Source organism: Equus quagga, chromosome 11 (genome assembly GCF_021613505.1).
Source record: "Equus quagga isolate Etosha38 chromosome 11, UCLA_HA_Equagga_1.0, whole genome shotgun sequence".
Lineage (NCBI taxonomy): Eukaryota > Metazoa > Chordata > Mammalia > Perissodactyla > Equidae > Equus > Equus quagga.
The window spans coordinates 74,187,636-74,200,132 of NC_060277.1; the positions used below are offsets into that span (position 1 = coordinate 74,187,636).

Genomic DNA, 12,497 nt, shown 5'->3' on the forward strand with positions numbered 1-12,497 from the left:
CTCATTTCATCTCAACCACAATCATGGAAAAGAAGGCATTTTAAGCCTATTTTACTAATAAGGAAACCAGGGCTCCAAGAGCTGGCAGAGCCCCGACCCACTTTGCAGGTGGTTGGGGAGCCCAGGTTCTGATGAATCCGAAGTTGTGCTTTTCCTTCCCTGCTCTGAGGCTGTCCTGGGCAGGTGGTCTGAAAGAAAGGCAAGAACTCCAAGGCACACCCACTGAACCCTGCAGGCTGAGGCTCTGGTTCAAGCCGAAGATGGCCTGTGATTCCAGGGTGTGTGAGCTCCATGCGAGCACCTGGATCACAAGCTGCAGGAGGTCAGAGAAAAGAGAGGATTGTTGCTGGGTTGGAGTTGGCCAAGAGCAGCAGGTAGGAGAGGCTTAAAAGGGGGTCAGATGGGTGGGAGGGTTTGAGGAAGCGAAGCAAGGAGGGAATCCCTGCTTCATTCAGGGGCTTCCCACACATTCTTTCACTGCATCTTCCCAAGGATCTTGTGAGGTGGGAATTATTGTCATCCCCATTTTAGAGACAAGGAGACGGAGGCACAGACAGATGAAGTAAGTAATATGTTCAGAATCACATTACTGGTAAGTGACAAAACTCAGGTCTGATTCCATTGCCTCTGAAACTCAAAAAGGCCCCACAGAGACACACACAAAATCAACCTCATTCACAGCAGGTTTGTGCACAGAGCCTGGGGTCTAGAGTCCGGAGAGCGGAGTTGTAGTCCTGCCTCTCCTTGATTTACTGTATGACTCAGGGCCGCACATTTCCTCCTGGAGCCTCAGTTTCTCTATTATAAAATTGGCAGGTCTGGGCTGGCCCCATGGCCCAGTGGTTAAGTGCAGCCCAAGTTCAGTTCCCAGGCACAGACTTATACCACTTGTTGGCGGTGACCCACATACAAAATAAAGGAAGACTGGCAACAGATGTTAGCTCAGGGAGAATCTTCCTCAGCAAAAAAAAAAAACTGTCAGACAGTCATCTTTTGGAGACTGACAGACATTGGCAAAGCCCTCAGGGAAGCCATTGCTAGAACCCCACTACATCTGGGATTGTTGCTCAAAACGTACGCTTGTCGTGGGGCTGAAAGGTATAGAGTGGAGTGTGAGGGAACTGTGGAGTACTTGAGCACACAGTGGGCAGGGTCAACATCTGTTCAGTGTAAGGCATTCTCTGAGCACCTCCCAGGATAAGGCCCATGAAGGGTCCTGGGGCCACAGAGAAGAATCAGACAAGGATCAACTCACAAGAGTAGTTGGGGACAAAAAGGGATCAGATGAATTCTCAAGTGTGATGAGGAAAACAGAGCAAGTCCAAAGCCTGGACGTAGGGGGCACGTGTCAGGGTGGGTTAGGAGAAGCTTCACAGGCCAGTCAAGATGAACCGAGCCGGGCTAAAAGGCCATCTCCAGCAGTCAGCTCTGACAAACCCCCTAGATCCCAAGCCCCAATCTATCTCACGGAGAGGAAGGATTAGAACAGTTTTCCAGGTTTTCTTTCTCACAACTGTTAAGCTCATAGAACCAATCAGGCTCTTACTTTGGGTCCCCTGCATCTAAAGCAAAACAAGAGCAAGAACCTTCCAGAACTTCTCAAAGTCCTTGGTTCCAGGATGAGTTTTGCTGCTGACTATGCTCTGAAACATTGAATACCATATCATTTGGCCTTCTTTTATCTTTATACAGAACTGCCAACTTCATAAAACTTAGGAAAGCAGCCAAGAAGAAATTGAGAGTAATTTTAGTAGCTGAATCTATTTTTTTAATGTGTATCTCCATGTGTCCTATGTCTATGTGGGCATCACACATGTGTGCTGTGTGTGTTCTGCATGTTATGTGTGTATCTGTGTATCCATGGGTATCTGCTGCTGCTTTCCTGTTCCTCTTAGGGTCATGGGTTGCCTGATGCTGAGATGTGGAGGGAACTTTGAGGCTTTGGATGATTCTCTTCCTTTCTCTAGGCCTCAATTTTGTCTTCTTTATAAATGAGGGACTTAGGGCCGGCCGGGTGGTGCAGCAGTTAAATTCGCACATTCTCTTTCGCTGGCCCGGGGTTCGCCTGTTCGGACCCCTGGTGTGAACACAGCACCACATGACAAGCCATGCTGTGGTAGGCATCCCACATATAAAATAGAGAAAGATGGGCATGGATGTTAGCTCAGGGCCAGTCTTCCTCAGCAAAAAGAGGAGGATTGGCAGTGGATGTTAGCTCAGGGCCAATCTTCCTCAAAATAAATAAATTAATTAAATAAATGAGGAACTTGCACTCCATGATTTTGAAGGACTCTCGCAGATCTGACCATCCTTAAAACTTCATCACTCACCATAGGGTTTAAGGACTTCATCCAAAGAAGGCCTAAACAAGAGTCAAAGAGGAAGATGGGCATGGATGTTAGCTCAGGGCCAGTCTTCCTCAGCAAAAAGAGGAGGATTGGCAGCAGTTAGCTCAGGGCTAATCTTCCTCCAAAAAAAAAAAAACCAAACAAGTAAACAAAACAAAAAAATAAATAAGAGTCAAGGGCTTAAGGTAACAGTGGCAGGGTTTAGAATTAGACTTTAGAAGGATAAGGTCCCAGACCAGCCCACCTTGGCCTCAGGGGAGCCATGAAGCTCCTGGTGTGAAGCAAAAGCTGTTAGAATGCAAGGCTGGGCCCAAGGATCTGGACTGTATTCCCATCCCCATGCTGGCCAGGCAAGTCTCCATGTGACTTGCGGAAAGGGAGAAGACTTCCCATCCTAACTCCCCTGAGTGTTCTTAGGAGGCAGAGGGATGGAACATCAGCCATCCAGGATACAGCTCTGGGCGGGAAGTGTCCTCAGGTCCTACTGTGGCCCCTGCAGGCTCCTGATAAGCGGAAGGGCCCCCACCCTTATGGCCCCAAGTCTGCCTATCAGGGTCCCCAGACTACCCCACCCAGGCTCAGGCTCTGCTCCAGCCCACACCCTGATCACAGCACCCTCCACCCCAGTGAGGGGCCACAGCCACAGGATCTCTGGCTGGCTGAGATATCTGTCTCCTCTACCTCCAGGACCCCTGGGTTCTATTCCTGCTCACCTTTGCCCTTGGCCCCCAGGCACTAAGCGGAAGTCCAGGCAGTGAGTGGCATGAAGTTTGGCCCTGGTGCATGAAGCCTTTACTCTGGTAAAGGAGTCTGAACTATCTGTGGGGTCTCTGAGTAGAGGTGGCCTGGCAGAGGGATCACAGGACAGGAAAGAGGGTTGCCGGGATGCAGGAGCAGGCATAACGATAATTCCTCACTCAGTTGAAGCACTTGAGTTTATGAAGGTTTTTCACTTAATTCTCACAACTTGGTGAGGTGTGTATTACTACCAAAGCTCAGAGAAGCGGCTCTTTACCACTAGTCACACAGCTAGTGAGTGAGATAGAGGAAAGGAGGATGAGAAACTGACATGAGGACATAGTGGTTAAGTTCATGTGCTCCACTTTGGCGGCCTGGGATTCACAGCTTTGGATCCCAGGCACAGACCTAGCACTGCTCGTCAAGCCATGCTGTGGGGACATCCCACATAAAATAGAGGAAGGTTGGCAACGGATGTTCAGCAACAATCTTCCTTGCAAAGAAAAAAAAAAAAGAAACTGACATGAGTTCTATACGTGCCAGGCTCTAATCTGGGAGTTTGAGATGAGTGGTCAGATAATCCTCACAACCACCATATGAGGTAGGTATGGACAGCTCCCATTTTAGATTTGAGGAAACTGAAGCTGAGAGCACTTGGCCCAAAGTCAGAGAGCTGGATGCAGTGGAGTTGGGACTGTCACTCAAGGCCTGTTACCTCTAAACCTGGGCTCTCGCAATGGCCTCGTGCTGCTTTCAAGACTATTCCATGCACTTTCAGATGTTCAACAAGAGGCCTCCCCTGCAGCTTTCAGTGAGCCGCTGTGGGAAAGGGGTGAGGGAGGAGTTAACTACTCTGAACCCCTTCTGTGGGCCAGCACTAGCACGTGCTAAGTGCTTTACCAGCAGCTAATCACCTGGCCCTCAGGACTCTGTGAACTGGGGACTGTTATTACTGCTACTTACAAAAAACAGGGACTGTCCAAGAGAGAAAATGACGTGCCTGAGAGAGCTACAGCTTTGTCTGCCTGCCTCGCCAGGCCAGTCTCTCTCCTCCCCCACATTACAGTGGGCTCAGGTCCATGCCAGTCATTCGACATGAACGTTCATTTAGTGGTAGAGATACATCAGTGAATAAACCAGGCCCTCATGATTATTTGCTTAATGTGGATAATCACATAAATAAATGAGCCCATAGCAGGAGGATTTAACCAGCCAGGGAAGACTTCCCTGCAGATGTGAAACTTAGAGATCTAAAGAGGGAATAGGAGTTGACCAGACAAGAAAGGGGGGAAGATCATGCCAAAGAGAGGGGAGAGCACAGGCCGAGGTTGTGGCAGCAGGAAATAGAACACCTCCAAGGGACCACAAAGTTGAGTCTCTTCTCCCACCCCCGACCCTGGCCTCATCTGCCCCTGCAGAGGAGGGGTGTAACTGCCTCCCAGCACACAGACCAGATTGTCTAGGTTAGGGGAGGGGGAGGGAGCAGAGAAGCAGATGTGTCCCCCAGAAGGAGATGTAAACAACCAAGGCCCTGGGGCCAGCCCATGGCCTAGTGGCTAATGTTCCACATGCTCTGCTTCACCAACCCAGGTTCCTGGCCGGGATCCCAGGCGTAGACCTACACCTCTTGTCAGTCATGCTGTGGCAGTGACCCACATACAAAATAGAGGAAGATTGGCACAGATGTTAGCTTAGGGAATCTTCCTCTGCAAAAATACATAAATAAATACATAAATAAACAAACAAATAAATAAATAACTGAGGCCCTGCTTTGAGGAGTCTCTACCCCAGGAGTCTCACCTTTCCTAGAGGCAGAGAACCAAATACGGCCAGGCTTTTACCCTAAGTGCCTTAAGCTCTGAAGAACAGGCCCCCACTCATTCTTATTTATTTAACTTAATTTTTTTTTAGAGGAAGATTAGCCCTGAGCTAACGCCTGCTGTCAATCCTCCTTTTTTCTGAGGAAGACTGGCCCTGAGCTAACATCCGTGCCCATCTTCCTCTACTTTATACGTGGGATGCCTGCCACAGCATGGCTTGCCAAGCGGTGCCACGTCCGAACGCCAGACCGCTGAAGTGGAATGTGTGCACTTAACTGCGGTACCACCAGGCCAGCCCATCCTCCACTCTTTCTTATGCCGGCTCCCACAAGAGCTTGAGATTCAGCTACCCTCACACCTCCCAGTGAGGACCCCTTACCCAGGAGACCTTGCCACGGCAGAGGTGGGTGTGGGGTCCACCCGCCTGAGTCTGGCCTCCTCGGGCTCAGTATAAACATAGGCAGGGGCCTGGGGATTGAAATTTAGGTCAGAGCTTGCCCCAAGAATCCACAGAGATCGAGATGTCAGGACCCTCCCTGCCTTATAGAGATTCAACTAACATTCCCACCACCAAAAAAAAAAAATCACAATAAACAAAAAAATGCCTCCACCAGGGCTCTAACCAGCAAGTAAGCCCTGAAGGATGGGGTAAGGCTGTGCTTTTTTCTCCCCAGCCCACCCAGCAGACAGATGACCAGCTTCATGGGGATGGCTGTGAAGGGTAGATCCTAGGCTTAGCAAGGTCCATAAAAGAGTATGTGAGAAGGGGCCTAACAGGGAGAGGGGCCAGTGACCCTTGCTCCTAGGAGTCCAGCAGGGAAAGGGTTAAGAGGCAGGGCCTTCTAGAACCCGGGAAGGTGCCACACCCATAGGAGGGGCCAGTAGATTAAAAGGCAAGCAGCTTGAGTGGAGAGGCAGGGACAGGGTCTCCCTATATCCAAAGGCCTCCCCAGTCTGCAGTTCTAGCTCCAAGTAAGTGCCTCTTTTCTGGCTCTGTCTGTCTGTCTGCTTGTTGGCTAACCAGAGGGAACCTTGTCTCATTATGCGATCTCTGGCTTGTTTAACTCTGACGCTGGGTCCCTAAGGAGATCTCAACAGAGCCCAGTTCTGCAGGATTCTTCAGGCCAGTCTCCTTGCCTGACTCACTTGGGCTGCCCTTGACCACAGAATCAAGGAGATGTGGGCCCAGGAGCTGTGGAGCAGGGAGTGGGGAGCTCTGTGTGTTCAGCGTGGCCTGTCCTGCTCCACCCCCAGCCCCTGGCTCTCACTGCCACAGTGCTCTCCAAGCCATGCTCCCTGAGCCCCCTGCAGGTCCCTGGCTGGGATATCATCATATACTGTAAGTTTGCGATGAGACACTACAGTATAGATGATGTACTAGTCCGGGTACCCCCAGCTCTGGAGCCTGATGAGGAGGGCAGGGGATGCTGCAAGCCCACCGGGCTCACTGCTCAGCCTATCACAGCCGGCCGACTGCCAGGGCACTTGGGAATGTCGAGGAAACCGTTACCATTACTGTGTTTAGTAATGGTAACGGTTCTCTTGCTGTACCCAGAAAACGTGCCACGAAGAGAGCTCAGGACCCTGGAGTACTGGAAGGGAGGAAGACTCCAGTTCAGACATTGGGGTGGGGGTAAGGGAATGGGTAAGTTTTCTCTTTCCTGTTCTAAAGAAATAAAGATGAGAACCAGAACGCTTGTCTTTTAACTTTATTAGCATCCGAGACAGAGGAGAGGGATGAGGTGGGAGGGATCAAGGACTTGGGGAGCAGGTAGGGGGCACTGTCTCACTTGGGACACATGGGTCTTTACACGGCTTCAAGGTGGAGGCACTGAGGGGAAAGGAAAAAGATCTCCTCTTTGCTAACAACGGGCAACTCAGGGAGAAACTCTGGACTCAATGCCAGTTGGAAACAGTGTGGCACTGCTCCCACCAAAGAGCCACCTTCTAAGACCTAAGTAGCTGGGGCCCCAGGCAGAGGAACCACCTGGGAACCGAGCTAAGGTAGGTTCCTTCCTCCAACAGGAGACACGGCAGGGCCGGAGCTGTGCAGACTCCACAAGGCCAGACCAGCCAGCAGTCAATTAGTGTCCATGCCCCTTACCAGTCCCTGCAGGCCCCCAGCAGGGGCAGTTCTGGTTGGTGGCTCCTGCCAGTAGCTTGGACTGGCATGCCTTGGGAGGGGCAGCAGAGGGTGGTCACTGGAGGAGTTTCACAGAGAGGCGGAGCTGGACATCGCAGAGGAAGATGTTCATGAGGTCACGGCCCACCTCCTGCGCAATTTGAGAGATCAGGTGCCCCTTCGGACCAATCAGGATCCTCTAAGGGTGGAGTAAAAAGAGGGACTTGAGCCTGATCTCAGGGCCCCCCAGCTGTGCGGGAAGAACCTCTGCCTAACGGAGACTTGGTCCCTCCTCCAAGCCCAGCCCTGCTTACCACATGAGATTCTTTGGGCACCAGAAGCTTCTGTACAATCACCAGCTCCCCACTTGGCCCTTCTTCCCATACCACCGTCTTCTGCACAGGGAGACACCACGATTAGTCAGGCAGCCCCATACCTTTCTCTCTCCAGGACCCAGCTGTCCTGCTCTGGGTGTACACCTGGTGGAGAGCCCCCAGGTCCCCTCCCTGTGCCTGCACCTGCTGCACATTGTAGGGCACCTCCTGGGGCAGGTGCTCTAGGAGCTTCTCTCGGATCATGTTGGTACAGATCTCTTCAGGCGTCTGGCTGGTGAGGACTCCACTGTGGAACTCCCAGGGCCCTGGCCGGGCCTGTGCCAGCAGGTATTGCTGTGGGCACAGAGGGAGTAGGTGGGCAGCTCAGTCCCAACCAGGAGTTTCCTACTCACTCTCACTTCCAGGAGGCACTCTGAGGCTTGTCTTCCCATGATGGAAACCAAGGGCCAGGCTATAGCCAAAGCTAACTGACCTTTAGTGTCTTCACATCCTCCTGGCTTAGGGCTGACAACATGAAGATCTCCTGGAAGTGGGGCCAGCCAGTCCTCTGAGGGCATCCCACAGACTGTGTGTTTGGGCCCTTAGCTGCTGGGCTGGGGCAGGGAGTGCCCAACTGTGAGCTGAAGGCCTGCCTCATCTTGAGCTTCTTGCCGTTGACCACACCGTCAGTGAGGGCTGCTGTGAGCTCCAGGAGAACTGACTTCTTCTTCAGGCAATCTACCTGGGCATGCGGGATGGGCAGAGGGTGTGCAGTCAGTGAGTGGGCACCTTGGAGAAAAGTAGCCCATTCCCCAGGTAGGTGGTACTCACCTTGTTCATAACAAGGATGCTGGGGACTTGGGAGAACTGGGTCAAGCACTGGAGCACCTGGGGGCTGAGCTGGTTGCGGGTCCACTTGTCCGAGACATCCACAAGAACCACAACTGGAAGTTGGCATGGTATATCCATGAAAAGGATATGACCACTCTTTCCCCCATTCCCCCAAAACTTTCACGGTATGGGCTCTGGCTAATCCCCTCCTCCCAAACTACCAGGAATGAGAGGCCACGACCATGTAAATTGAGCTTCAGATTCCCATTATGAGCCTAACCCAAATCAGCAGATTCCATGCTCTTCCATGGATCTTCCAACAAAGAAAGCTCCAGATGGTGCCTGAGGGACAGACATACATAGGTCAGGAAGGGTCTTACGACTGATGCACTCCTGATGAGGGATGGGGTGTGGTAAGGGAGTTTTCCAGCCCCTATGATGGAATCTTCCCACCCCCTCTTCAACACCTATCCCCCTACAACCTCCAATAGTTAACACAGCTATTACCTTTTCTGTTTAATGGGGCTGATGAGACCAGGTGTGTCAAGTAGAATCTAAAATCAGGAGAGAGAGATGCCCAGACCCCCAGGCCCCAGGAGGAAAGATTATGACTGGGAAGTAAGAGAAAGGCCACCCTTGATGTCAGGGGTGTGACTTCTCCCTTCTTGGCCAAGCTGACTTTATTATTTATTTTTTTTCCTTCTCCTCAAAGCCCCCCAGTACACAGTTGTATACTCTAGTTGTGAGTGCCTCTGCTTGTGCTATGTGGGACATGGCCTCAGTATGGCCTGACGAGTGGTGCCATATCCATGCCCAGGATCTGAACCTGCAAAACCCTGGGCCACCAAAGCAGAGCACGCGAACTTAACCACTTGGCCTTGAAGCCAGCCTCCCAAGCTGACTTTAGATTTTTGCCCTCCAGTTTTAATTCCAGAGGGGATCCAGGAGGAAGATGGTGACTATGAATATATGGAAGATTAGGAAGCTGTTAAAAAACGAGATCTTTTTGACTAGAGGCCAGAGGGGGAAGGTAAAGAGAGAATTGCACTAGGCCTAAAGAAAGAGAATACTCCCCTTCCCGCAGTGGGGTAAGTCTAAACATTTTTTTTTCAGGTCTAACAATAAGGGAGAACCTCTTAGCTTCACCCTCTGTCCTGTTTGCTGGACTACCTTTGCAGGTACCCACCACCTGGGCCTCTTTCTCTGTGATGACCCCCAGAGCTCGGCAGCGAGTGGTGTGCACCTTTTTGGAGACAGGGAACACCTGCCGGAAACAAAAAAGTCCCAAGTGAGGTCCCAGGTCCCTCTAGGAAAATGAATGGAGGCACAGCAAGAAGTGAGAGATGAAAAGGGTGTGGGGGGTGGTCAAGAATGCAGCATACTTTTCGGCCCAGCAGCTGGTTGGAGAGTGTTGACTTCCCTGCATTCGGGGCACCCAGGAGGACCACTCGTAGGACTCGGGGGTTCTCAGGCATGTCGGGATGATGGACCAAGAGGAGATCCTGCTCATCTGTGTGTGGGGGCGGGAGGAGAGTGAGAGAGAGTGCAATCTGGATCCTGTCAGGTACTCAATCCTATCCACCAACAAAGGGAGTAGGGATATAAGACTAGTGCACCAGGTTGAAGCTGAGACCTGGCTTGGAGACTTACTTTGTCCATTAATTTGTTTATATGATTTTATCAAGTCCTCTAACCTATCCAAGCCCTTTATTTTTCTCATATGTAAAATGAAGATGCCATTACTGTACTTACTTATAACCTTGTTTTGACAATAAGCAGTTGCGTAAAACCACTCAACACAATGCCTGCCACTTAACACTCAATTACTGTGTGAAACTGTACTATGTCGTTGTGCCTGGTAAATGTACGTACATGTGTGAAAGTACAGCTAGACCAGATAGTCAGAAATCCCGCCAGCTCTGATTATCTCACCCTACTAAGGGTGTTATGAAGGCTCTGTAAGCCTTCTCACTCTGTCTTAGCTCCTTATGACACTGTTGTAATTACCAGTTTATGCGTGCAGCCTCCCTACCAGACTTTATGCTATGTGAAGCACAGACGGTGCTACTCCCCAAGTGTAACTCAGCGTCTTGACAAGTAGATGGAGCACTTATTGGATCGAGTTTGCTTCCCATGTGGAGACAGCTACAACTCTTCCTTGCCTGTGGCCCTTCAATCTTGCGCTCTTTGTGAGCGTCTCTGGTCGTGACCAGATCGGTTCCCTCTGGCTCACAAACTCTTAGAACCTGGTATCTCTCTCCTGTGAGATCCTTCACTGCTCGCCTGTCTCTCGGGGCCTCGAGATAGATTTTTATAATACAGGGCCAAAGATGCTATCCCCAGAAACTGAGAGGTTTCTCCTAAACGAGACTTTCAGTGCTAAAACCGTGACAGTCCCGGACAAATCTATCTAGGCTCTTTACCTTTGTGCACGGGCACGGCGGGAACGCCAGGAGTCAAGGAACTGTCGGGCTGACAGAGTCCCAGGAAACGGTCCAGGGCTGAGCTCTGGCCATAACGCCTAGATGCCGAGGCCAGGAGGGGACCAGAGGAAGCGGCGCCCGCGACACAGGACACGCACTTCCGCTGAAAGCCCAAGGACAAGGTGAGCCGGGTCGCCCACTCCCTTCCGGCGACAGGGCCCAGCTGCCAGACCCCTAATACCGCTTGAAAGAGCGCGGCCCCACGCCGGCCGGGGGCAGCCATTACAGCCGCAAGGCACTCCGGGAACTGACCAGAAACGCACCTACAATTGGATAGAGCGGCGGAAAGGCGAGCGAGCAGGAGAGAGCTCGATTGGCCCAAACAGAGAGCGGAGATAGAAGGGATGTTGGAAGCAGGATGGGGAAGGAACTACTCTAAAGACTGGCTGAGGCTAAGGAAGGGGGGAAAATGTGTATTTAGAGTTTGTGTGAGCATGACGATCGTTTTGAACTCCTATACACATCGTGTGTTCTTCTCCTGCCAGAATTTTGTAAAAGGCCCTTCTAGCCGTGCTTCGTGAAAGACTACATCTCCCACGAGGCCAAGCGTCAGAAAGCGTTCTCTTAGCGCCTGACGTCACCCAGCTGGAGAAACCCGCCTAGCGGAGTAATGGTCTTGGCCTTGGGGGTGGGCACTGTTCTGGCGGTCCCCGTAAGGGTCATTTTGGCACGCTCCAGCCTCAGCCTTGGAGGATCTTCTGCCAATCCCACTTTGTTTTTTTTGTTTTTGGTTTTTTCTTGAGGAAGCTTAGCCCTGAGCTAACTGCTGCCAATCCTCCTCTTTTTTTTTTTTTTTTGCTAAGGAAGACTGGCCCTGAGCTAATATCCATGCCCGTCTTCCTCTACTTAATATGTGGGACACCTACCACAGCATGGCTTGCCAAGCGGTGCCATGTCCGCACCCGGGATCTGAACCAGTGAACCTGGGGCCGCCCAAGTGTGCGCACTTAACCGGCTGCACCACCGGCTGGCCCCAATCCCGCTTTGGCTTGGCCTCACGGCAGCGGCCATGAGTCAGTATTCCTGATGAGCAGCAGACCCGGATTTCCCTCCTGTAAACCTCGGCTGCTATCTCCTCTTTGAGGCCATTCCTTTCGGGAGAAAAACCAGAGGGTCTGCAAAGGGAGAGGAAGCTGCTTAGTTACCTAGGATCTCCCAGACTACCTTAGCGGCCTGAGGAACTTGATTTGCCTTGGCCGATTTGTGGCCTTAAGCACTCTTCATCCTTTGAAGCCTCTCAATCAAACTCTTGACATTGAGAGGTAAACGTGCGGGTTGGAGGAAATAGGGATTCATTAAACATATACTATGTACAGGCCCTGCCTGGATGCTGGGATACATCAATGAACAAAACGGACAAAATTCTCCATCGCTTGCATCATGGGGGCGGTGTGTGTGTGTGTGTGTGTGTGTGTGTGTGTGTGTGACAGTATTAGTGACCTGGGGGCCATGTGTGTGACATATATTGCTGACGCGAAAGGAACAGTTTCAGTAGAACAGTCTAGGTGAAAGCCTACATGGAGGGGGTTTAAGAGAGAATGAGAGGAGAGAAATTGAGGATAGCCAGAATATCTATATATACAACTCTTCCAGGGGAGCAGAGCAAACGGGAGTGGTAACGGAACACGAGGAGAGAAAAGTGAAGTGAAGAGAGGGTTTTCTTTCCTTTTTTAAAATGGGAGATTTTTGTTTGTTCATGGCAAGGATCCAGTAGAGAGGAAAAAATTGATGATATAGGACAGAGAGGGAAGAATTGTTGGAAGATAGTGAGAACCAAACGGCCAGGCTGTTACTGTAGGAATGGAGGCTGTGTCTGGAGAAGCTCTGAGTGACACAGGATT

At 51.2% G+C, this 12,497-nt stretch overlaps 1 protein-coding gene across 2 annotated transcripts; it reads right to left on the bottom strand.

Annotated features, from left to right (window-relative positions):
• Window positions 1–6,597: 6,597 nt before the first annotated feature.
• On the bottom strand, window positions 6,598–10,896 carry ERAL1 (Era like 12S mitochondrial rRNA chaperone 1). 2 transcript variants are annotated; one of them, XM_046675840.1, is made up of 10 exons: window positions 10,597–10,896; window positions 9,556–9,683; window positions 9,360–9,437; window positions 8,681–8,727; window positions 8,454–8,515; window positions 8,174–8,286; window positions 7,836–8,084; window positions 7,547–7,696; window positions 7,343–7,423; window positions 6,598–7,179 (listed from the first exon to the last, which is right to left on the bottom strand). In XM_046675840.1, the coding sequence occupies exons 1-10, from the start codon at window positions 10,877–10,879 to the stop codon at window positions 7,105–7,107; spliced, it is 1,266 nt and encodes a 421-aa protein (XP_046531796.1). In that variant the 5' UTR covers window positions 10,880–10,896; the 3' UTR covers window positions 6,598–7,104. The 2 variants fall into 2 exon arrangements, with proteins under 2 accessions (XP_046531796.1, XP_046531795.1); XM_046675839.1 differs by having other exon boundaries at window positions 6,598–7,227.
• Window positions 10,897–12,497: the final 1,601 nt, after the last annotated feature.

What these genes read in the sequence shown, in the direction of transcription:
- ERAL1 (XM_046675839.1), bottom strand. Translation starts at nt 10,879, where the DNA reads ATGGCTGCCCCCGGCCGGCGTGGGGCCGCGCTCTTTCAAGCGGTATTA. An exon ending in AGCCCCATTAAACAGAAAAG is followed by an intron (nt 8,516 to 8,680) that starts GTAATAGCTGTG and finishes TCTGTCCCTCAG; the next exon opens with GCACCATCTGGAGCTTTCTT. An exon ending in TGCCCTACAATGTGCAGCAG is followed by an intron (nt 7,424 to 7,546) that starts GTGCAGGCACAG and finishes CTCCCTGTGCAG; the next exon opens with AAGACGGTGGTATGGGAAGA.